The 25,874-nt window shown below is 45.5% G+C and overlaps 1 protein-coding gene across 1 annotated transcript in view; it reads right to left on the bottom strand.

Moving 5' to 3' along the window:
• ASB18 (ankyrin repeat and SOCS box containing 18) overlaps positions 1-25,874 on the bottom strand; it is a 62,467-nt gene that overhangs the window by 31,027 nt on the left and 5,566 nt on the right. The window contains exons 2-3 of the mRNA XM_029225815.1: positions 8,936-9,058; positions 4,977-5,244 (exon numbers count right to left, since the gene is read on the bottom strand). Of these exons, the coding sequence (XP_029081648.1) occupies positions 4,977-5,244; positions 8,936-9,058 (391 nt within the window). The remainder of the gene's footprint in view (positions 1-4,976; positions 5,245-8,935; positions 9,059-25,874) is intronic.

The following is a 25,874-nucleotide window of genomic DNA, read 5'->3' as shown; positions in this document are numbered from 1 at the left end:
CCTATATTAGAAAATAAAAATCATCAAAGACATCAGCTTCCATCTTAAGAAATAGAAGAACAAGAACAAATAAAACTCAATGTAAGTAAAGAAAGGAGGACAATAAAGATCCTATCAAGAATCAATGAAAAATAAAACAGTAAAACAAGAAAGAAAATCAGTAAAACCCAAAACAAGACTGAACAGGGAAAAAAGAATAAAAGTCACAAATTCCAGTATCATGAATGAGAGTGATGATTCTACAGATTCTGCAGCCATTAAATGGATAATAGGGGACAACTTTATGACAATAAATTTAACAACTTAAGTGAAAGAGATAAATGTCTTGAAAGATACAAGCTATCAAAGCTCACTCAAAAAGAGAGAAATATCCTGAATAGCACTATAGCCATTAAAGAAATTGAATTCATAGCCAAAAACCTTCTCATAAAGAAAACTCCAGGCCAATATAGCTTCACGGATGAATTCTACCAAACATTTAAGGAAGAAATAATAACAATTTTGCACAAGCTCTTCCAGAAAATAGACAAGAAGGGGACACTTCTCAACTCATTTTTGAGGCCAGCATTACTCAGATATCAAAACCAGACAAAAAAATTACAAGAAAAAACTACAGATCAATACCTTTCATGAACATAGATGCAGATTGAAAAAACTTCAGCAAATCAAACCTAGCAATTTATAAGCTGTTGTCTGAAGAATGCAAGGCTGGTTTAACATTTGAAAATCAATCAGTGTAAATAATTATATTAACAGACTAAAAAATACACCATATGATCAACTCAATATATGCAGAAAAAGCATTTAGAAAATTCAATATCCATTCATAGTAGAAACTCAGCAGAGTAGGGATAGAAAGGCACTCTTTCAATCCGAAAAATGTCATCTACATCTAATGTCATACTTAATGGTGAAAGATTTAATTCCTCTAAGATTACAAATAAGGAAAGTTGTCTGCTCTCGTTACTTCTATTCAACATTGCACTGGGGGTTTTATCTAGTGCAATAAAGCAAGAAAAAGTACTACAAGGCATCCAGATTGGAAAAGAAGTAAAACTCTTTTTATTTGCAGATGTCATGATTGTCTACATAGAAATCTTATGGAATCTATGATAGGCTACTAGAACAGTAAGCTTAGCAAGGTTGCAGGTTTCAAATTAACATACAAAAATAACTTCTTATCAATTTATATAGTAGCTACCACAACAGAGATTTGAATAAAAATATCACTTTCAGGGCTTCCCTGGTGGCGCAGTGGTTGAGAGTCTGCCTGCCGATGCAGGGGACGCGAGTTCGTGCCCCGGTCTGGGAAGATCCCACATACCGCGGAGCGGCTGGGCCCGTGAGCCATGGCCGCTGGGCCTGCGCGTCCGGAGCCTGTGCTCCGCAACGGGAGAGGCCACAACAGTGAGAGGCCCGCGTACCGCAAAAAAAAAAAAAAAAAAAAATTAAAAAAAAATCACTTTCAAAAGCATCAAAAATATGAAATACTTAGGGATATATCTGACAAAATATGTGCAAGCCCTGCACACTAAAAACTATAAAACAAAGCTGAAAGAAACTAAAGATCTAAATTATTGGAGAGATATACCAGGTTCATGGGTTGAAAGATTCAATATTTTTAAGTCAAGTCTCCCCAAACTGATCTATAGATTCACATTAACCTCAGTCAAAACCCAGCAGCATTTTTTGTAGAAATTGACAAACTGATTTTAAAATTTATGTGGAAATGCGAAGAGGCTAGAACAGCCAAATCAGCTTCGAAAATGAAGAATGATGCTGGAGAACTTATACTACCTGACTTGAAGATTTCTTACAGAGTTACAATATTCAATACAATGTGGTACTGGTGTCAAAAAAGACCAATAGAGCAACGTAATGGAGTAGAGACACAGAACCACAGCTCTGCCATGGAGCCCCAGCGACTTGCATGTATCCACACAGGCCATGCAAACAAAAGTTTGAACCACTGCTGACCTAAGTCTTGGCAGAGCGCCTTGTGATCCCCAGAATGAAAGTCTTGTAAGGAGCTGCTACAAGACCATCGTCCACTCACCTCCCTATGGCCCCTGGGAGGCCGTCCTGAGACGTTTCTCATCACCTCCTGGGTTCTGATGAGGTTTGGGACTTCCTGCCTTGCCCCCCTCAGAGTAGAGCTGCAGACTGTAAAACCGCTCACCTGAAGTCTAGATTCGGGTGTTCTGTATCAGGGTATCCTGCAACTCACATTGCCATTGTCTGGCCCCTTTCGTTTGGGTGTTGTCCTTTGTGGTGTGTGGGACAAGGACCGTGCAGAATTGGTACTTCTGGCTATTACTCTTTTCACTGTTTATGTAAGCATTAAAAGTCCGAATCTAAGAGTGGCTCCGTGGATCTTTACCAGTTGAATCGGTCAGGCCTTGCCCTGTGTGTGTACTTGACAAGAGAGCCAGAAATAAACCCATACATATGTAGTCAGTTGATTTTCAACAGAAGTGCAAAGGCAAATCCATGCAGAAAGGAAAGGCTTTTTGACAAATGGATATCCACATGCAGAGAAAAAAATAGCTTCAATCCATACCTCACACCATATTCAGATATTAACTCAAAATGGGCCACAGACTTAAATGTAACATATAAAATTATTTAAAAAATTTTAGAGGAAAACATAGGAGGAAATGTTTGTGGCCATGGTTGGGCAAAGATTTTTTTTTTTTTAAAGATAAAATAACCCAACACAATCCCTAAAAGAAAAAAAATGATCAGCTGGATGCCACCAAAAGCAAGAACTTCTGTTCTCCAAAAACACTTTTAAGGAAAGAAAATATAACCCAGAAACTGGGAGATAATATTTATAAATCGCATGCCTGACAAGGGACTTGTATCCAGAATATATAAAGAAATCTCAAAATTTAAGAAGAAAACAAACAACCCAATATTTTAAAAGGGCACAAGATTTGAACAGGCACTTCACCAAAGAAGATAAATGGATGGCAAATAAGTACATGAGAAGATGCCCAACATCACTTGTCATCAGGGGGATGCAAATCAAAACTACAGTGGAATATTCCTAAGTACCTAAAGAATGTCTACAGCTAAAGAGTGACCATACCAAGTATTGGAGAGGATGGGAAGCATCTAGAACATTCATATATTGCTGGTGGGAATGTAAAATGGTAGATCCAATTTGGAAGGTCATTTCCTAAAAGATTATCTTTTAGTCATATCATGTGACACAGCTCTGCCTAGGTATTTATCCAGGAGAAACGAAAGCATATACCCAGAAAAAGGCTGGTACACAAATGTTCATAGCGACTTTGTTTGTAACAGCCCCAAGCCTGAAACAGTCAAGTGTCTTTCAACATATGAGTGGATAGATAAGTTGTGTTATTCTCTACCCTGGAATATCACCCAGCAATGAAGAGGAGTGAATGATGGATACACACAACAGTATGACAGCTCTCAAAGTATTGGGATTGACATGTACACACTGTTCTACTTAAAATAGATAACCAACAAGGACCTACTGCATAGCACAGGATCTCTGCTCAATATTCTGTAATAACCTAAATGGGAAAAGAATTTGAAGAAAGAATAGATACATGTATATGTTGAACTGAATCACTCTGCTGCACCCCTGAAAGTAACACAACACAGTTAATCGACTACGCTCCAATATAAAATGAAAATAAAAATATAATATATGCTTCAAAGCAAATCTTAAAGTAATATTGCTGCATGAAAGAAGCCAGACAAAAGAGACTACATTCCATTCACATAAAATTCTAGTAAATTCAGACTAAACTATAGTGACCAAAAGCAGATCAGTGGGAAATTGGAGGAGCGGGAGGGAGAGATTACAATGGAGCAAGGGAACCTTTTGCTGGTGATGGCTGGGTTCACTATCTTGATTATAGGGATGGTTTCATGAGTGCATGCCTGTGTCCAAATTTATCAGATTGTATACTTTAAGCATGCGCAGTTTACTATATGCAATTACAACGCAGTAAAGCTGCTTTTGAAAAATATATTGTTTTCAGTCACTTTCCTTCAAGACTCCTGGTGGTCCACGTGCCTTTCTGAGTCCCTGCTCCACGTGACATTGGTAGGCGGTGCCCCTCCGCCTTGGTCCCTGAGAGCCCAGTAGTCCTGCCTGCCTGCGCTTGACATGGTGATTTTATTTAATCGTCATCACAGAGACAGAGGCCAAGAAATTTTAATTCCAAGAACAGGGACTAAAAGAAATGTCAAGATGACACAACGCAAGCTGGGCCCCCGGAACAGAAATCCTATGCAATGACGCGGAGGGCCCCCGCCGTCTCTCCCAGGACCTACTGGACCCCGAGGGGACAGACCCTCCGCAAGGACAGCCGCGAGGCTGGACCCGGCACCATCAGAACTTCCAGAACCCCGGCACCTGGGAGGGGGTGGGCCCCGAAAATGCGGGCGCAGCTCGGCTGTCTTGTGGGACGCCGAAGCCGCGCCCTAGGAGCTAACCATTTATGTCACACTGTGACAATTATTCTGCATAAAATTATCATTAAAACCACTAATTTTTCAGCCTCCAACCCCGCCAGTGGCCTTTTAGCATTCTCCAGCGCCGGCGTCTGCGGGCCGGTGATCACCGGCTCATTACCTCCGTGTGGCGCCTGCCCCCCCCGCGCTCGCAATCAAGCGCTAATTAAGCCGGCGCGGGGCCCGGGCTGGGGCCGAGGCCCGGGCGGGGGGCCCGGTGGCCTCCAAGGGGCTCTGACGGACGTGGCCGAGACCTCCCGGGTCTGGGTCCCGGTCCGGGCGGGGTCAGGCGGCGGGCGGGGCCGAGGCCGAGGGTCTGGGGGCGGGGCCTGCGGGGGTGGACTTGGGGGCGGGGCTTGGAGCGGTGACGCAGGCCTGGTCCGGGGTCTGAGTGGGGTCGGGGCGTTGAGGGCGTCCGGGGGCAGGGTCAGGGGTCGGGGGTCGAGGGTCGGGTGGGTGGCCGGGGCCGCCCGGCTCCTTACCCCAGCGAGGCGGCCGTGCGGCAGAGGTGCAGGGGCGCCAGGCCGTCGGCGCTGAGCAGGTCGGGGTCGGCGCGATGCTGCAGCAGCAGCTGGGCGCAGGCCGTGTGGCCCCCCTGGCAGGCCTCGTGCAGGGCGCCGCGGCCGCCGGGGCTGGCGTCGGGGTCCGCGCCGCGGCTGAGCAGGTGGCGCACGCAGGCCGTGTGGCCCCGGGCCGCGGCGATGCACAGGGGCGTGGTGAGCTCGCGCTTGTACTCCAGGGTCCAGAGGCCTGGGGGTGGAGGGGAGGTGGGGAGAGGTCAGGTGAGTCGGGGGACCCTGGTGGGGAGCGGTGTCCATTAAGACTGAAATAGGGTGAAACCATCTCTTAGAAGTAGGTACCAGGTGGGCACGTAGGGAGATACACAAAGATGCTCAGGGTTCGGGACAGAGAGACCCAGTGAGGTGCAACTGGATCAGGGATGAGGGATGGAGGGAGGCCTGGGGGTAGAGGTGAAAGGGCCCTGACAGAGAGGGGCAGAGAGGTAGCAAGGGAAAGAAGTGTAGGAAGAGGGGAGAAAGAGAGTAACAGCACACAGGGCAGAGACACACTGGAAAGACAGAGATGAAGCAGGGAGAGAAGAAATACAAAGGAGAGATTGGGGTGGGCGGTTATTGAGAAGCACGAGGGTTTTGCGAAATATGAGGGTAACTTGGGTAAGATTTGAGGAGTTAAAAGCTGAACAAGCAGGGTGGACAGTGGGAGAATTTACGTGAGGAATTCACATTTTCCAGACTCTGAATTAGGGGCAGCTTGAGGGAGGAAAGTGAGCTGTGGATTTTTCTGGAATCCAAGCCCTCTCTTTTCGAGCCCCGAATTTACCCCTTTATCATTAAGAGGAGAAGACAACAGACAAAACAAACTGACCCCCATCACCAAGGTTGCTCGAGAAAAGGACTCGGAAAGTTTAGTTGTCTTGGAAGTGGCCGGGTTTCAGAAGCACCCTTTGATGTGGTGGTCTGCATTGAGCACAATTCTGGTTTGTTCCTTTGCGCTCTTTAGGGTTTTGTGTGTGTGTGTGTGTGTGTGTGTGTGTGTGTGTGTGTAGGGTTGCTCTTTCTTGAGGGATGAATGGAGCAGGAACTATACATTTCACTTCTCTGAAAACTTTGGGCTTTCAAAAGGCCTGTGGAAGGTTGTTAGCAGCTATGGGCACTCCTGGAAATGGGGGAGAGCTGTCCCTGGTGAATACACTTCAAGGGACAGGATTTCACATGGCAGGGATGCCTTCTGATAATGATGGAAGAATCGATACTGTGGCTGTAATGAGCTGTGGAGGAGACCCTTTTCACAGGCCACCTCCTTCCCGGGACCCATGCTGAGCAGTTTGAAAGACCACTCGTAATTACGTACCTCCATGCAGCGCACGGTTCCAGCCCGCCCCGCGTCCCCAAGGCCCAGCCTGGAGGTTGTGCATGCTCGGTGGGGGAAGAGGGGGCCTGTCGTCCTGGTGGTGGGTGATGGTGGCTGGAGGCCCTGCGGACGTGGGCCTGCATGGGTTTGAGCTGCCCTGCCCAGTGAAGACTGGGTCTGATTTGAGGGGCATGATGGATATGACTGTAACAGTGACCTACATTCTTGTAGGGGCAGCTCCTGGTTGTTGATTCTACTCATTTTCCTGAGATAGGAAGTTTACTTACTGCGGGTCAAGGAAGGGGGTACTCCATTTTCTAGGGCATGCTAAATTCCCACCATCAGCAGCTCTGTTCACCCACCCAAGATTCCCAAGTCTTCCCCTGGACTGATTGGAAGGGGCCTTGGCTGGGCATTTAGCTCAGCCATAGCTTAGGGCCAGCCCCCTTCTCCAGGTCCCTGGAGATGGTGATGAGCTTCTATCAGGCCTTCCAGAGAATCCCGTTCAAAGGCAGCTCTCTCATTCAGTAAACCTGAATCATCAATCAGCTTCCTGTAAATCGCACCCTTGGTCCAGGTTCTGCCACCAGGAAGAGCACAGAAGCAGGCTTCTCCCCACGTGATACCTCCCTCTAAACATCCACTCCTCCATGCTAATGCTTTCCTGGCACTGCGAGCTTGATGGGGCCAGCATTCCATCGTGGATGTGGTACCCAGGAGCCAGCCACTATGAACCTGTGTATCCCCTTCCCCATGGCTCCCTTCAGGAGGAGCTGAATTGGCCTCCAGGAAGTCCTCGTATGAGTGAGGGCAGTGTCGGGGCCACTGTTCTCAGCCCGGGTTTGGTCATTTCTGCTACTGGACCAGCTGGGAGAATTCAGGTGGCTGAGATGAAAGAGCACAGACTCCAGAAGTGTCCATCCTCTCTTCCCAGCCTGCACTGAGGCCTCAGGCCAGCACTAACTCCCAGGGCTGCCCTTTTGCTCGGTAATATCTCAGGTCCCTTCACTGCCACAATGCTCTAATCTCCTGTCGTACAGATGTGCCATAGAAAAACAGCAAACTTAGGGGTGGAAAGATTGAGGGGGAAAACAGGACGGAGGCTTTGATTCAGACCATGAACTGACATTAATATCTATCAATGCAACATTTGAGTGTGTGTGTGTCCAGGGCTGCGAGGCATGCGATTAAAAAAAACATTAATCGAACATTCAAGCTGTTGGCATTCTTGGTTGAATGGTCACACAGCCCTCTGGAGGAAGATGTGTGCCCCATCTGGGACAGGTGAGGGAGAGGAGACCCAAAAAGGCTCTGGGATGCCTTTGGCTGGGAGGGGTTTTGGCCCAGACTAGACCTGCGTGTGCCTTCCCCGCAGCCTCTGCCGCCTCGCTGGTGGCTCTGAGCTGCTCAGCCCTTTGGCAGGGTTTGGGTTTATTCCCTTCTCCCTGTGTGAGGTGTACACAGACTGGATCAGTGCTTTGGCAACCACCCTTCCTCATTCTTGGCCTGCCAGAGATCACAAGTCAGGGCCACGGGGCACTGGCCATTGGCCCACTGACCACAGAGTCTGAAATCCTCACAGGTTCCAACACATGAACCCTCTCGGTAAACATGTGGCATCGGGATGCACGGGAGGAAGGGTGCCCAAGGCAGAGTGCCAGCCAAGGGGGTCACACTGCAGCCTGATGGTCAGAAGGTCTGTTCATCCCAGATGGGGTGAGGGGACTTCTCTCTACCTGGGGGTATGTTTGCCTGCCCGGCACATAGCGACAGTGTCCAGGCGGCAAGAATGCAGACATATACAACTTAAGGACCTCTGGTTTCTCCCCCTCCTTCCCCTTCCCAGGCTCCCCTGGGTTCCAGGAGGAGCGTCTCCCGAGAGCTGTCCCTCCACGACGCTGGCTGTGTCCCAGCTTCCCCGCTGGAGCCGTGGTGCTCACGGATTCACAGAGGAAACTAGCCCACGGCTTCTCGCCAGGGGCCCGCTCCGGGCGCACTCAAAGGAGAGGCTGTACTTTATCTCTGCCTCCCTGGCTGCTGGATCCAGGCTCTGGCAGATCAGCATTCAAACCAAAGCTCTTTTTGAAGACAAGAGGCACCTCCAGCGTGGGAAGGGGCCTTCTTACCAACAGCTTGGCCTTTCCAATTTGATCTCTCTCATCTCTCACCTAAAAGCTACATCTTAGGGCTTCCCTGGTGGCGCAGTGGTTGAGAGTCCACCTGCCGATGCAGGGGACGCGGGTTCGTGCCCCGGTCTGGGAAGATCCCACATGCCGCGGAGCGGCTGGGCCCGTGAGCCATGGCCGCTGAGCCTGCGCGTCCGGAGCCTGTGCTCCGCAACGGGAGAGGCCACAGCAGTGAGAGGCCCGCGTATCGCAAAAACCAAAACAAAACAGAAACTACTTCTTAAAAATCATGCACGCAAAGTTTGGCTTCTAGATGTCTTTTGCTCGAGTATGTTAAATGCAGCACCCATGTGAGCAGTCTACACACTGGAGCTATATGTTCAGAGGTGTGTTAGTAGCTCCTTAAAAAAATAAATAACAGGGCTTTAAAGGAGGAAGGGTACCTGACGGTCCAAACGTGGCCGGGGATTTCACCTGCCACTCCATCTCATCCTTCTTGATCTCAAACACCACGTTGGCGTCCTGGAAGAACTGGTCCATGAGGACCTTAAGACGGTCCAGGTCTCCTGTGACCAAGGCAGCATGGTACTCGAGCACTGGCCACCCAGCTCTTGCTTGAGGCTCTTTTCCCATCTTCTGAAAGATCTGAAGTTTCCCTGTAACTGGCTCTGGCTGTCTCTTCATTGCAATGCCGATGGTCTCAGAAAAGTTCTCCAGGAAGGGGAAAGATGGTCTTATGGAGTGTGAGCTATTTCTATTGTTATTACTCAATTGTCATCCAGTTGGGGCTCGGGTGATGGTGTATTTTTAACTCCTGTGGGCTCTGATGTGATAATGGTTACTTGATATGGCCAGCATCACGTGACCACTAATATGCCAAAGAGCTCAGCCACCCTTGTGATTGTATAGATGTAAACTCTAGAGACAGGCACATCTGTATGTCTTCCAAACAGCTCTCCGCATGACAAGGGCAGACAGCCTAAAGTAGGCAGGGCTCCTCTTTCCCGCTCTGTAGCGTGTCTTCTTGCTTTCATCCCGTCCGCTTCCTTAGCTGCTGTTACCAGTGGTGAATGGATGTGTGTTCTGAGGTCTGTGTCAGCCCCGAGGCTGTGTGAGGGAGGCCCAGCTGGACACTGCAAATGACCGGGCTCTGCACAAGTGTCCCCACGTGGGAGGCTCCGTAGTAGGACACACCAGGGATTCCCAAAGGCATCATCTGGGGCCCCAGGTGGCTTGTGAGATTCTTCCAGTTGTTGAGAACTGATCCCAAAATGCGCATCCCTTGCTGAAGATGAGAGATGCCACAATTTTTTTTTTTTTAATGGACGGTAACAGTTCTTTATTAGTAACTTACTAGCTACTTGCTACACTGTAGTTCAGGGCTTTATTTTATTGTCTAAAAATTAATAAAGTCGAAAAATAGAGTTACCATATGATCCAGCAATCCCACTCCTGGGCATATATCCAGAAAAGATGAAAACTCTAATTTGAAAAGATACATGCACCCCTATGTTCATAGTAGCACTATTTACAATAGCCAAGACATGGAAACAACGTCCATTGACAGATGAGTGGATAAAGAAGATGTGATCTATCTATCATCTATCTATCTATCTATCTATCTATCTAACTATCTATGTATTTATCTATCTATCTATCTATCATGGAATATCACAGCCATAGAAAAGAAGGAAATCATGCCATTTGCAGCAACATAGATGGATCTAGAGATTATCATACTAAGTGAAGTAAGTCAGACAGAGAAAGACAAATATGATATCACTTATATGTAGAATCTAAAAAAATGATAAAGATGAACTTATTTACGAAACAGAAATAGACTCGCACACATAGAAAATAAACTTATGGTGACCAAAGGGGAAAGTGGGGGAGGGAGGGATAAATTGCGAATTTGGGATTAATAGATACACACTACTATATATAAAATAGATAAACAACAAGGACTTACTATAGTACAGGGAACTATGTTCAATATCTTGTAATAACCTATAATGGAAAAGAATCTGAAAAATAATATATATATTCATATATATATATAAAACTGAGTCAATTTGCTGTACACCTGAATCATTGTAAATCAACTATACTTCAATGGAAAGTTTTTTAAAAAAATTAATAAGGTCACTGTTTTCTTATAACATAGATAAAACACAATTCTCATATATTTTTTCCAATTCTTGTTTTTCCCCTGCTAGGAAGCTGGGATGGGCCAGTGCAGTTGGCTGACAGGATCCTGTGCCACGTCTGTGTGACTTACAATAAAAATGTGACCAGAGGCTAGAGGGAGGAAGGAGAGTCGGGAGGGCACTGCCTGGACCAGCAAAGGGGGTGGAACACGTGCCCAGGAGAGTTAGGCACAGAGGCTCCGGGGGAGGGAGGTGTGAGTATCAGTAGCCACCATCCTCTCAGTGCCAGCAGTAGCCCAGGGATCGTGGGATCCATTGCTATGTGGTGTTGCAGTCAAACAGCATAGAGACAGCAGGAGAAAAGACCTGACGTCAAGGATTAGGGCTCACAAGGCAGCACCTCTTTAGTCAGAGCTGCACTTCGTAAGCACCCTCTTTTCCCATGCCCCTTTCTCTCACTCTCATTCACTCCCCAAAGCTGCCCCCTGACCACCCCCTGCCTCTCTCTAAGTCCCTCTAAAGCCTGAGCAGGATCTCTCAGAGTAATCTGGCCCCTGGGGTGCCCCTTTCATTGAGATTTTCCACAAAGGGGGGGACCCAGCAGAATACTCTTGACCTTTCTTAGCAAAGCTTGCAGTAAAGAGTGGAGGGGAGATTGGATGCACTTATAATTTAATAGAGATGTTTTACTCTCATCATAGACCTGATTTGCAGGCATAACTGTATTACACGGGCTGACCCAAGGCCTGGAGCTTCCCCCAAATGGTAAAGCCCACATCTTCTCTACAGAAGGGGGTTGCAGGGTGCTGGGATGGGAGAGGTGTAGCCTCTGCTCCTCTGTGATGCTTTGTGCAGGCGGATAAGTGGTGTTGACAGTGCCTCAAAGGCTGAAGGGCTCACGTTGGTGAAGATAGTGTAGGGGCTGGGGGTGTCCCAGAGCACTGCTGAGTGCTATGGAAAATGCAGTGGTAAAGATTATGCAGACCATGTTTGCAAGGAGCATGCAGCCTTTATCAGACGCAAGCGACAAGAGCTTATGGAGAATGACAAACAGCAACACTACGGAGACCATTTCCTTTCTGGAACGTCCACTAGAATAAAGTCATCTACTCTTCCCTCTTCATTTCCATATTATGTCATTGCTCTATTCATTTCAGTAGCAATATTAATTCTTTAGGTATTTCGTTTCTTTAGACATAGCCTTTCTGCCCTGTTATTTTCTCAGACTGATAGCTTGTAATTAGATACATTTCTGAAAGACTTTTCATATGCAACTATAATCCAGGATCCAACTGGAGCCTGTACTTTAAACTGGAGCATTCTTTTGTACCTGATACATGTTGTCATGGGCTATTTTTAAAAGGGGTGGGACCCTGGAGGTGAGTCCAGGGATAAGAGCCATTCCACCCTGTGTTCTATGCTAAATTTAGCTTTCCAAGTGTTATATTTGTCAACAGCGCCCTAAATACTCAAGCTTGATTTCAGTGGGTATGGGGTAGTAGTCCAGAAACAGACTTGGTTCCTTGTGAGAGCTTTAAAAATAGCTTACGGTAGACAGAATTGGTTTCACGAGTAGGACATGGAGATTAGTTCTACACGGCAGCATGGCAGAGTTGTTGTTTTAAAGAACAAGAAGAGCTGTATGTGTGACTCTTACATTAAAAAAAAGCCAAGCAAAATAAAAACAAAACCAAGGAAACCCCCACAAATGGCTGAAAGTCAACCCATTCATTCACCTATTTATTCAATAATCATTTGTGTAATATTATGTTGTAGGGTGTGCTGTTAGGTTTGGGGGATTCAGAGACAAAAAATATACACATTTACTCTCAGGGAACACATAGAGTCCTGGCCGCAGCAATTAGTCAAGAAAAAGAAATAAAAGGCATTCAAATTGGAAAGGAAGAAGTAAAACTGTCACTATTTGCAAATGACATGATACTATATACAGGAGAGCCCAAAGACTCTTCCAAAAATTGCTAGAACTAATAAAAGAATTCACTAAAGTTGCAGGATAAAAAATTAATATATAGAAACCTGTTGCGTCTCTATTCACTAATAATGAACTATCAGAAAGAGAAATGAAGAAAACAATCCCATTTACATTTGCATCAGAAAGAATAAGCTTACCTCAGGAGGTAAAAGACCTGTACTCAGAAAACTGTAAGGCATTGAGGAAAGAAATTGAAGGTTACACAAACAAATGGAGAGACATTTGGTGCTCATGGATTAGAAGAATCAATATCATTGAAATGTTCTACTACCCAAAGCAATCTATAGATTCAATGCAAACTACATGAAAATACCAATGGCATTTTCCACAGAACTAGAAAAAATAATCTTAAAATTTGTATGGAACCACAAAAGACCTCAAACATCCAAAGCAATCTTGAGGAAGAAGAACAAAGCTGGAGATATCACACTCTCAGACTTGAAGCTATACTACAAAACTATAGTAATTAAAACAGTATGGTACTGGCACAAAAATAGACACATAGATCAGTGGAACAGAATAGAGACCCCAGAAATAAACACATATGGTCAATTAATCTACAACAAGGGATGCAAGAATATATGATGGAGAAACGTCTCTTCAATAAATGATGTTGGGAAAACTGGACAGCTACATGGAGAAGAATGAAACTGGACCACTCTCTTACACCATACACAAAAATAAACTCAAAATTGATTAAAGACTTAAATATGACTTGAAGCCATAAAACTTCTAAAAGAAAACATAGGCAGTAACCTCTTTGACATCAGTCTTAGCAATATGTTTTTTGGATATGTCTCCTAAGGCAAGGGTAACAAAAGCAAAAACAAACAAATGGGACCAATTCAAACTACAAAACTTTTACACAGTGAAGAAAACCATCAACAAAACAAAAAGGCAACCTACTAAATGGAAGAAGATATTTGCCAATGATATGTCTGGCAAGAAGTTAACATCCAAAATATATTAAAAATGCATACAACTCAATATCAAGAAAACAAACAATCCAATTAAAATATGGGCAGGGGACCTGAACAGGCATTTTTCCAAAGAAGACATACTGATGGCCAACAGACACATGAAAAGATGCTCAACATCATTAATCGTCAGGGAAATTCAAATCAAAACCACCATGAGATACCACTTCACACTTGTCAGAATGGCTATCACCAAAAAGATCACAAATAACAAATGTTAATGAGTACATGGAGAAAAGGGAACCCTTGTGCACTGTTGGTAGGGATGTAAACTGGTGCAGCCACTATGGAAAACTGTATGGAGCTAAAAATAGAACTACCATATGATCCAGCAATTCCACTTCTAGGTATTTATCTGAAGGAAAAAACCCCGCATTAATTAGAAAAGATATATGTACCTCTATGTCCGTTGCTGCACTATTTGCAACAGTCAAGATATGGAAGGAACTTAAGTGTTCATCCAGAGACGAATGGGTAAAGAAGATGTGGTATGTATATACAATGGAATATTAGTCAGCTGTAAAAAGAATGAAATCTTGCTATTTGTGGCAACTTGGATGGCCTGGAGGCTATTATGCTAAGTGAGATAAGTTAGACAGAGAAAGACACATATTGTAATATCTCACTTACATGTAGAATCCAAAAACAAAACAAAACAAAACAGAAACAGACTCATAGATACAGAGAATAAGCTGGTGGTTGCCAAAGGGGAGAGGGGTAGAGGGGACAGGTAAAATAGCTAAGGGAGACTAAGAGGTATAAACTTCCAGCTATAAGATAAATAAGTCAAGGGAATGTAATAATACAACAGGGAATATAGTCAATAATATTGTAACAACTTTTTATAGTGACACATGGTAACTGGTCTTATTGTGGTGAACATTTCATAATGTATAAAGATACCGAATCACTATGTTATACACCTGAAACTAATGTAATATTGTGTGTAAATCATAACTCAATAAAAAAGATCACATGGAAAAAAGCAGCGACCATCGGACCCCAACACACAGGAGCTCTTTATCTTCCTTCCCACCAGCTGAACGATGTCCTTTATTTACATGAGCAACACTGTTTCCTCACCCAGCTCTCTTGGTTGGGCTCCTCCTTTCCTGCTGCATACCAATTCTGCCCATCAAAGCCTTGCTTGGATCAAGCCATTCGTATCTCATTTTTATCCTCCTCATCCTTCTCAGCTTGTTTGAAAGACGATGCATAGCCTTCAAGATGTAACTCAAGTCTTATCTTCTCTGCCTACTTCAGTCCATATGAAAACTCAGTTTCTTCCAAGGGTGAATTTGTGTACGAAGTTTCTCTGCAATTGTCAAAATCTTTGAGAAACTGAGATAAAACAGATGAAAGACCAGAAGACTAGAGTTTTCATTTTCAAATAGGAAAAGAACTTGATTCTTCAAGTCTGAATTGATGTCAGTTCTGGGCAAGATCCCTAAATGGATCATGAAAAGGATTGGTTGGGAGTATTTAGAAAAGGAAGTGGGGGTACTTGGAGCTCTGTGGGTCACTAGGAAGAAGTGAGGGTGGACTCAAAGAATTTTCTTTTGTGTCATGGTTATCTCATTAATATGCAAGGAGATGTAGGCATAGGTATGAATATTTCAACCTGTAATCGAAGGTTGAAAACCTTTTACAGAAGATGGAAAAATATGGATCTTTGTTTAGGAAAATATTGCTAAAAAACTTGAACTGGAGAAATAATATACATGGTGCCTAAAAAGCAGCAGCTGCAGAGTGGAATCACTGAGGAGCTTTAAAAACATTGCTGCCTGGATCCTAGCCTGAGAGATTCTGATGTAATGGGCTGGAGCGGGCAGCGTGGGCATCAGGATGGTTAGAAGCTTTCCAGGTGCTTCTAACACGCAGCCAAGGTTGAGAACCATTGCTCACAAGGGAAGACCAGCATCTGTTTCCAGCCTGATACTGTATAATAGGCTTACTGATCATTTGAGTGAACATGTGGACGAGTGGGTATCAAATTGGTGGGTGAAACCAACATCCCAGGTCCATAGGATCCTGTTGTCTTCGTGAATCACTTGGTTGAAATTGCCACTCACTGCCGGGGGTCCCCTCGTTTCTGGCACTAGAGGTTTCTCTTTCTTTTTTAAAAATTTTATTTATTTATTTATCTATTTATTTATTTATGGCAGCGCTGGGTCTTTGTTGCTGCATGTGGGCCTTTCTCTAGTTGCGGCGAGAGGGGTCTACTTTTCGTTGTGGTGCACAGGCTTCTCATTGCGGTGGCTTCTCTTGTTGCAGAGCACGGGCTCTAGGCACGTGGGCTCAGTAGTTGCGGCTCGAGAGCTCTAGAGCGCAGGCTCAGTAGTTGTGGTGCACGGGCTTCGTTGCTCTGAGGCACGTGGGATCTTCCCAGACCAGAGATCGAGCCTGTGTTCCCTGCATTGACAGGCAGACTCCCAACCACTGCGCCACCAGGAAAGCCCTGAGTTTTCTCTTTCTTGTTTTTAAGCTCAGAGGTAGCCGTGCTATGGATGGAGTCATGTTTATACCTAACTTTAGGTGGCCTAAGTGCAGCAAATTATTTGACTTTATTTTAAAACCCTCAAAGCATGCCTGTGTAGAGTAACTTGTGTCAGTTTGAGTTCCCTTACTCACTGGGACCCTTGGTTTTGTGTAACCCAGAGTCCTCCCTGGAACCCTGAACACCCCTGTGCTTTGCCTCCTCGTGTTTCCCCACTTCTGTGTCTGCTCGAATGTGTGTGTTCTGTCCTGCCTGTGGCACAAAGTTAGCTCATTGAATTTTTTTTCTGGTTGGTTTGTTTGCTTTCAAGTTAGCCAACCAACAATATTACTTAGCGAGTTTGGTAACTATACTGAGGGTGTGAAGGGGTCTATCACAGTTTGTACAGGCTTGTCCCACGAGTCTCCTCCATCTCTGCTTCCCTGCTCTCTGGCGCAAACACTGCAGTCTTCCTCCCTGATCTCCCTTTCAGTGTGGTTCCACACATTCTCAGGCCTTGCTAGTTTCAGCTTCAGCTTCAGGGAGCTGGTCAAGGACAAATACAGTGCCCTTTGTGAAAGAGAGGGGCTCTGATGAATATAGTTTTCTCCACATCAACACATTTCATATTTTTAGTGTTTCAGATGAAGTTTCAGATGGTACCTATTTGATGGAGGAAACTCATTTGTAAAGAAATTTAACTGCTGAGGCCTTTTATTGCAAAGTGTGGAGTGAACTTAGGAGACAAAAATGCAAGCAGAAGAGGATACCCAACTTTTATCTGGATGATTCAGTGAACAGACTGAATCTCTCTACCTAGCTTGCCAGGTAGTCCACTGGATGTGAATATACTTTTTTTTTTTTTAACGTCTTTATTGCAGTATAATTGCTTTACAATGGTGTGTTAGTTTCTGCTTTATAACAAAGTGAATCAGCTATACATATACATATGTCCCCATATCCCCTCCCTCTTGCGTCTCCCTCCCACCCTCCCTATCCCACCCCTCTAGGTGGTCACAAAGCACCGAGCTGATCTCCCTGTGCTATGCGGCTGCTTCCCACTAGCTATCTATTTTACGTTTGGTTGTGTACATATGTACATGCCACTCTCTCACTTCGTCTCAGCTTACCCTTCCCCCTTCCCGTGTCCTCAAGTCCTGAATATACTTTTGTAAAGAATATTTTGGGGACTTATAAGCATAATGTTTTGCCCATGGGAGACACAAAACCTGGTTCTTCATACCAAGTCTTGTAGCGTTGGTAGCTAACAAGAGGGAATTTTTGCTTCTCCATCAAATGAGACAGAAAAAACAAAAAATCCACCTTAAAATGATAATGAGATAAAAATGGTAGCGTTCAAATGGTAATTATTATTTTCACGCGATATCAGGATCTTTGCATCTTGCCACTGAATTGATGAATGATTTCCTTTTCCTCAGAAGTGTCTGAGGATGAGCTCTGGCGATGTTCTGTGGAACAACCCAGCAGAGCCTGAAATGTGGGGCTGGTGTGTTTGTTACAGGGTCAGGCTGGTTATCCAGGGCCGTGACTGCCCATGCGTTTGGGCCACGAGGTAGAGTTTCCTTGTGCTCTTAGGAAAGGGCAACTGTGTGGATTCTTTCCTAGGCCATTGGGCAAATGTCTAGCTTCCTTCTGGGGTCAAGCGTCCAAGTAAATGGGCACACTAGGGCAGGAAGTCATTCCCCTTGGGGACATAATGAGATTCTGATTACTTTCTCAAACAAACTAATGCATCCTGTTATCCTGATCAATATTCTGCTTCCTACCCGAATTGTTTCTGTAAATGGCCATGGACTAAATCCGACAGACTAAATTCAACGTTCCCACACCGCCTGGCACTGGCCCCAGGTCTTACCGTGGATTTACTTTCACACCTTTTTTGACCCTCACTCTCCTTATTTAATTTCTAAAGCCCACTCGTCCTTCATCCCTACTCCCTTAGCTTTTTAAAATTACAACATTTTTTCAAACTTACAGTTACCAAAGGGGAAAGGTGGGGTGAGGGATAAATGAGGGATTTGACCTTAACAGATACACACTACTATATATAAAATTGATAAACAATAAGGACCTACTGTATAGCACAGGGAACTATATATACTCAATATTTTGTAATAACCTATATGGGAAAAGAATCTGAAAAAGAATATATATATACATGTATAACTGAATCACTGTGCTTTACACCTGAAACTAACACAACATTGTAAATCAACTCTACTTCAATAAAAAAAAGAAAATAGTATGTAAGTGAAAGAAGCAATTCACACAAAAAAATTAAAACATTTTTTAAAAATAATAAGCTGAGCCGGCATGTAAGGCTCTGCTTTTAAGAGCCCAGGACACACCCACCCACCCATTCACCAGAGTTAGTCACACAGACATTAACATCCAAAAATATTAACGTATCCTAACCTTCTCTCCAAATAACAATGTTAGCACAGCACACCTCATTTAACAAAACATTAAAACGTTTTACTTCCTCAGATCAAGTGTATCTATTAATAATGAATTAAGTTGTCTGTACTCGTTTCACATTATTGAGAAATCTCATTCCCGTCATGTGGAAGAGTACAATACTGGGGGACGACACCTCGCTAACTTATTTTCCCGACAGCGCTACCCAGCCTGGTACAGATCCTGCAAAGCAGCATGGTCACTTCTCATTACGAATGCCATCTCATCCAAAGGTCAAGTGCTGCTTTCATCAGGGCCCAGGAGGGCTTTTCCGGGAGCTCAGAAGCACAGGTGCCCTTGAGCACTGCCCACCTCTGTGGCTGAGCGGGAGGTGGGGCAGCCCGGACCTCGGCAGGCACAGCCACGAGTAAACAGCCCTGGAAGGACACTTATGGACTCTGGTGATGGAGCTGGAAAGCATCTCATTGAAGTTCTCCCTGATAAAGGTGACGAAGTTTCTTTACAACTGTCATGGGGATTTAATTACATGATAAAATTGCAGCTCCTGCCTCTTGAGACAAATTGCTTGTTCAGACTGATTGTTTTTTATGAATCTCACACGGGGAGCAAAATACTTCTCTCCTGAAGTTGGTTCGGTCCGATGGTTATGCCCTATCATCCTTTACTTCCCTTCGAGAAATGAGAAGTTTACTGGCCCTGTAGTTGAGGAGGGGGGTTGCTTCTGGTGGAGCCCTTTGGTTACTTTGCAAGTGTGCACAGACCAAAGCGAGCCCCGTGGTGTCTGACACATTTAAAGTTCATTGTCCTTATGTTTCGGTTTGCAAAGAATGCGAACTTTGAATTTTCAACAGAAAAATAGGAAAAGGGCATGATAAGAAATAGAAATGACCACTAAACATATACACAGCGTCCATTTTTACTAATTAGAAACGCAAGTTAAAAGAAGACATCTTTTTTGCCTATCCAGTTGTGAAAGGTTTTTAAAAAATCAAGTTTTGGAAGTGTTTAGTGAAACTGATATTTTCAGAGTTTGCAGGTGGAAGGGTAAATTTCTATACCATTTGGAATTATTCTGTATTGAGTGTACACATAAGGGGCATTTTTCAGGTACTAGAGGCCTATGGAGATTCAGAGCAGAAATCCTTGCCTTTAAGGAGGGTTACACTTTGTGGGAGACACAGACAAGGCAGCTGTTAGCTGACAAGTGGAGTGAGATCACTGATAGATAGGGGTTACAGGTGTGAAGATGAGAACGCATCAGGTAAGGTATCAGAGTGACAGGAAGTAGGGGTAGGACAGGCTTTCTCCGAAGGTGGCATCTGAGCTAAGCACAGAGGGAACTGAAGGAAAAGGTGGCTCATGACCCCTGACGGTGTCTGTCTCCTCCTCTTGGCCTGTGGTGGGGGATGAGTGTCCCATTATTCTGGGCTGAGCAAGAGGCAGACAGGTGTCCCTGGCCTCAGGGCTGTGTTGGTGGAGCCCAGGGTGCAGTCTGGAAGGTGGGTTCTCGGGAGACCGGGCAGCGATCAGGCAGGCAGAGCGGGGATCTGGGGAAGATGCAAGCCGCAGAGTAGGTCTGAGGGATCAGAGCCAAGGTGCACGGCAGGGCCAAGACCTTTGGTGGACACAGAGGTGTGCTGCCCAGACCCCACTGTTAGGGAGGACTTGTTGCCCCGGCTGTGTGCTCCTTCTGGGTAGAGAGGCGTCTCACTCCAGAATACGCTTCTCGACGTGGCAGATCCAGTGACTGATGGGTACCGGTAGACAGGTCCTGCCACTGTGACCCCATGTGGGAAAACCGTGATACGTGGATCAGCTCCAAAGCTCCCCTTGGGGCTGGCCGAGGCATGGCAGGGCCTGGGTCACCGGCCAATCCCTCTTTCTCCCCTCCCCCTCGAAGGTGTGGATCCCCAGCAAATACCCTGCAAGGCAAACGGCACCCGTGAACCCCGAGGCTCCTGGGCCACCTGGAAGGACGGGTGGGCATGTTGTCAGAGCACGTGAAGACAGGAGATCAGAGATGGCCTGCCCCAAGGCCAAGAGGGGAGAGAGGGCCTGGGGGTGTCACTGAGGCCTGGTTCGGACCAGGGTTTCTCAACCACATCAAGTGAAGGACCAAGGATTTTTTTTTTTTTTTTTTTTTGGTCCCAGTTTGTCACAGAGTGATTCTCTTTCAAAATACAATTAAAATTAATTACAAGAAAGAATAAAATGGCAAAAGGGCGTAATTACAAGTCCAGTAATCACACATGTGGGTGTTATATTAATTGTCAAATTGCTGTCAACGTTTCTAAATGTTCACTGTCAATTTTCATGGCAAACACTTTGCAGAGCAACCCCTACTCCCCACTGAGCTATGAGTAGTGTCTTTATTGATCAGAGTCCCAGGAGTACAGGGTGGGTGAAGGATGTGGGAGAGATGGTGGGGTGGGTTAGTTCACAGCACATCTTTTGGACTCTTGGATTCCTGCTATAAAATTGCAACTGTACATTGTTGGACAGGGGTTGCCAAGCCTTTTTGTAAAGTGCCAGATGGATATTTTAGGTTTTGTACGTTATATGGTCTTTGTGGCAACTACTCAGCTCTGCCATTGTAGTATGACAGCAGCTATGGACACTGTGTAAATGAATGAGCAGGGCCATGTTCCAGTAAAACTTTATTTATAAAAACAGGTAGACGGCCCTAGGGTCATAGTTTGCCGACCTTTGCTGTAGGCAGTAGGGAACGACTGCAGGCTTGTGAAAAGGAGAGTTACATGCACCCCCAAATAAGAAGCTGTTATTGCGTCTTTTTCTCTGCATACCTTTTTCCCTCCCTTCACTGCAATGAAACGTGCTCTTTATTTTCAAGGCAAGTTTGACTGAACAGCAGCGAACAGAGCATCCAGATACCAGGCACACATTTGTCTCCTGTGATGCCTATCCTGCTTTGGGTTTGCTAAACTTCTTGAATCTGTAAGTTTATATCTTTCATCCAATTTGGGAAATGTTTGGTAATTATTTCTTTAAATATTTTTTCTGCTCCGTCCTCTTTCTTGGACTTTTGTTGAATGTGTCAGAACTTCTATATTGTCCCATAGTCCCTGTTCATTTTATTTTCAATCGTCTTTGGTTGAATGTGTCAGACCTTCTATATTGTCCCACAGTCCCTGTTCATTTTATTTTCAATCGTTTTACTTTCTGTTCTTCAGACTGGATACTCTCTATTGATCTGTTTTCAAATTCACTGACTCTTTCTCCCGTCATCTTTGATCTGCTGTTCAGTCCATTATTGACTTGAACAAGGCCAGCCCTGGCTTCAGGGGAGGTGGGAAAATGTTGTTTTTTCTCCAGCTGGGCACATGGTGTTGTCATAGGGACTTTATTGGTAAAGGAGGAGGGGGAGTGGGTGTGTGAAGCTAGCCATGACTCCCGGCACCAGTCTCTCCACCTCTATCCTTCCTACATATGTAGGAGTTTTTCATTTTTTTCCAAATTAGATGATCTCATTCCATTGCTGAGTGGCTTCTCACTGCCTTTGCATTTAAGTGTAAATGCCTATGTCTAGGATTTGTGGCCTCACACCATACAATGCAGTCTCAAAGTGCTTGCCCAGATATTCCTCCCTCTCCCCTAACTAACACACCCTATTTCCAGCCAGCTCCTACTTCCCTGAGTGCAGACTGTGTGCTCCACATCTGCTCCCTTTGCTCCCTCAGTTTGGAATAACTTCCTTTCCATCCCAGCCTGTCAAGAACACGTTCATCTTTCCAGGGCCAACCCAGGAGATTTTGTGTCCTCCATATGTTTTTTGGTCTGTTAATATTTATTACACACCTACTATGTGCCAGGATGTGGTGATTAGGACAAGCCCAGACCCTGTTCAATATCCAGCTGTTGAATTTGGTATTTGGTACCAGGCTATAGGTAGTGCATTTGCCATTTCCAATTCGTTTCTTTGGAATGTTTATCCTCAGCAGAGTGCACCATCGCAGGAACCACCATCATCCTGGAAAAAGGTAGAAAAGCCTCTTCCCTCTTATCCTCGTTTCTTTTTGTTCTTTCGAAACTCTCCAGTGTGCTGGGGAGTGATGCTAATAGAAGTATGTCATCAGCATACATTATGTCTTTATTAGCCTGTTTCTCAATTTTGATTCTGAAAATATCCTGATTTAGCCTAATTGCAATTTCACTGTGTTCCACAGGCAGTGACGGTTCATACTGGGGGGAGCTGAGACTTGACCCTGTCGGATATTTCTTCCTGCCTATATGCTTTGAAGCTGGACCATTAGCTCAAAGGCATATATCTCATCTCAGCACAGCAATTCAACCTGCTCCTGGGAAAATAGAGCCTAGGGTGTGTGTCTGGCAGAAAGCAAAGGAATATCTTCATTCTAGGTGGTGGGAGATATTTTTTCTGAAGCTAAAACAAGGGCTGCTGCTGGAGCCATTTTATTCCTAAATAATTTAACTATATTCAAAGATAATCTGATGTTATTGTAGGAAAGTGTATTTCTAATAAACTCCACTTGATCTGGGTGAATCAATTCAGGCAGTGCATAATTGAGTCTGTTAGCAAGGACTTTAGCAAGAATTTTGCAATCAGCGTTAATTAAGAAGATGGGACAATAATTTGTGCATAATTCCGGATCTTTTCCTGGCTTGTGAATCAAAGTAATAAGAGCAATGCTCCGGCTGGTGGTGGGATGGTGTCATTAGGTGCTGATTTATAAGTACTTAGAAAGGTTTAATTTCATTTTGCTTCGAGCAGGGTCTCCCTGCCCCCACACGCTCTGATCAGGGCTGCAGCAGAGACGGCAGAGCTCTTGCCTCTCCATCCTTCCCTGTCATCACTGACCTCCTGCTTCCCATTTTTGTTTTTATTCTGCAGCCGAGCGCCCCGTTCATTCATCCATGTTTTTTCTTAATACTCTTATTTGAATGATTTGAAGCAATGGACTCCATGCTATTGATGTTGTGTGCATGTGTGTGTGTGTGTGTGTGTGTGTGTGTGTGCGTGTGTGTCTGACGTAAAGTCGAATGGTTGTCACAGCCTCAGTGGGGACGTTTTTCATGGATCTTCCTGCCACACATCTCTGGGTGGGTATGTGTCAAGAACCCTTGACTACAACTCAGAAAACATACCCGGTTTGTGTGCTGTTCCTACCTGGCTGTTGCCCAGTAAGGGAACACATGTGAGCCTTGGTGTCCCCATCTGTAAAATGCAGCCATAGGACAATTACAGGCATTAAGGAGTGCCAGGAAGAGCTCTGGATTTCCACCTCCTCCGGCTGTGGCATCTGAGGTGTGGAACTCACCCTCTCTGAGCCTCATTTTTCTCAGCCGGGAAAGTGGGAAAGACAATAGTCCTTGGGAAACGCATACCTAAGAGAAGTGCTCACTGCATGTGATTCCTCCATCTTTGCCCCCACTTGCGGTTGGCTCCAGTGCTAACAAGCTCTGGTCTGTGGACTTAGTCTCCTAACCATCAGAACAAGGCTGGCCCTGTGCAAGGCTGCTGGTCTTCGGTGATTCGAGCTCGTAAACCAGCCTCCCACCAGGCGATACCTTTCCTGCCCATCTGGCCTGGAGCCAGCCGTTCCTTTGAAGTTGGGGCCCAGTCTACACAGGCCTCTGCCAGGGTGCACGACACCTGAAGGTGTTGTGAAGGCAATGGGGTTTTGTTAATCTCCATAAATACAAGTCATTGTTCTTAGAACCCTAGTTCGTCCCTTTTGGAAACACCCTGAGAGATGACCCCACTGATCCCATATTTTTAAATGAGGAAATTAGGGTTCAGAGAGATGGACTGACCACACAGGTTCAAGATTCAAGACCACTCAGTCCGTGGGAGAGCCAGGGTCACCTCACCATTAATCTCTTGCTGTATCCATTACACCAGCAACGTACACACACTTGTCATTGGTTCAAATGTGAGTCCTCCAAGGCAGGGGTTGTGCTTACTTAACTGACATTCAGCTGTTGGGTTTTCCGTGGGCGATGTTCCCCTCCACACACAGGGACAAAGGGAGTAGATGTACCTCGGACGGCACAGCGCGCTCAGCGTCAAGCTGGTTGAATGAACAGTTAAATTCTGCCAACGGACCCACTGGGTCTATGTCCATCCCACGTTCACCCACACTCGTTCCCCAGCTATACTTGCTGCTGGGTGAGATCTCTTAATAAAAACCCAATTAGTATTTCTTTAACTTGCCTCCAGATGCTTAAATACCATTACCCCAAACACACCATAATGCCTCTAGTTTTCTATTTCAATCAAGAATTCAAGTAGCATCTTGACTTGTACATAAGATATCAGCAGCAAAATCATGGAATGCTGACATCCTTAATAATAGCAATTAGTAATCAGTTGTTTCTTAAGTAGTTTGATTACGCCAGCTACCAAATTGTACAGTTGATGCATTTGGGGCCAAGCGGGGTCTCACCACCCCTCCCCCACCACGCTTTCTCTCTTGCTGTGTGCTCGCTGGTTAGTGAGCTGATCAAGGCACTGCAAAGGGGCGAGGACGAGTAATGCCGTTGTTGCTAATATTCAACAGTAGAAACTTGCCTTTAGCAGAAAGTAGAATCGAATCTTTCTTTGCAGAAAGACTCATCCCAATCATGTCTGTGGAAACGCAGTCTGTGTCCACCCGGGTGAATGGTAGCAAAATAGCTTGGCCAACCCATGCAGCCAGGGCACCCGGAGTTTGAACACTTATCAGGGCTAAGACCCTGAGCCAGGCTCCGGATACCAGGCAAGGGTCTTGACCTCGACGAGGCCGTATTTGAGAATGAAATATTCAGTGGGTATAAAAATTAGCCCAGCGAGGGGGCTTCCCTGGTGGCGCAGTGGTTGGGAGTCTGCCTGCCGATGCTGGGGACGCGGAGGATCCCGCATGCCGCCGAGCGGCTGGGCCTGTGAGCCATGGCCGCTGAGCCTGCGCGTCCGGAGCCTGTGCTCCGCGACGGGAGAGGTCACAACAGTGAGAGGCCTGCGTACCGCAAAAAAAAAATAATAATAAAAAAAATTAGCCCGGCGAGGCTGTGTGTTTTGGAAACTGATGGAGACTGAGGACTTTGTGCTCTTGTGGAGGGAAGTGGTGGGTCTGTGGGTCGGGTGTGCAGGGGGGCCCTCTTGTGTGGGGTCTGGAAGGAGGGCATGGCCTAGGTGAACCGAGGAGGCAGGGGAGGTCCTGACAAGCCCTGGGATTTGGGTGTCGTTCTGGCAAGAAGGTTCTTGTTGGGAGGGGGTAGGTGGGAAAGATGGGGGAGCAGATTGTGGATGAGCTGGGACCTCAGCTCTGTTCCTCTCATTACACACACACACACACACACACACACACACACACACACACACACACACACACA

Source organism: Monodon monoceros, unplaced genomic scaffold (assembly GCF_005190385.1).
Source record: "Monodon monoceros isolate NGI ecotype Baffin Bay Population unplaced genomic scaffold, NGI_Narwhal_1 Super_Scaffold_16, whole genome shotgun sequence".
NCBI classification, from domain to species: Eukaryota; Metazoa; Chordata; class Mammalia; order Artiodactyla; family Monodontidae; genus Monodon; species Monodon monoceros.
The sequence above is the reverse complement of the archived record's forward strand: the minus strand, read 5'-3'. Positions and strand labels throughout refer to the sequence as shown.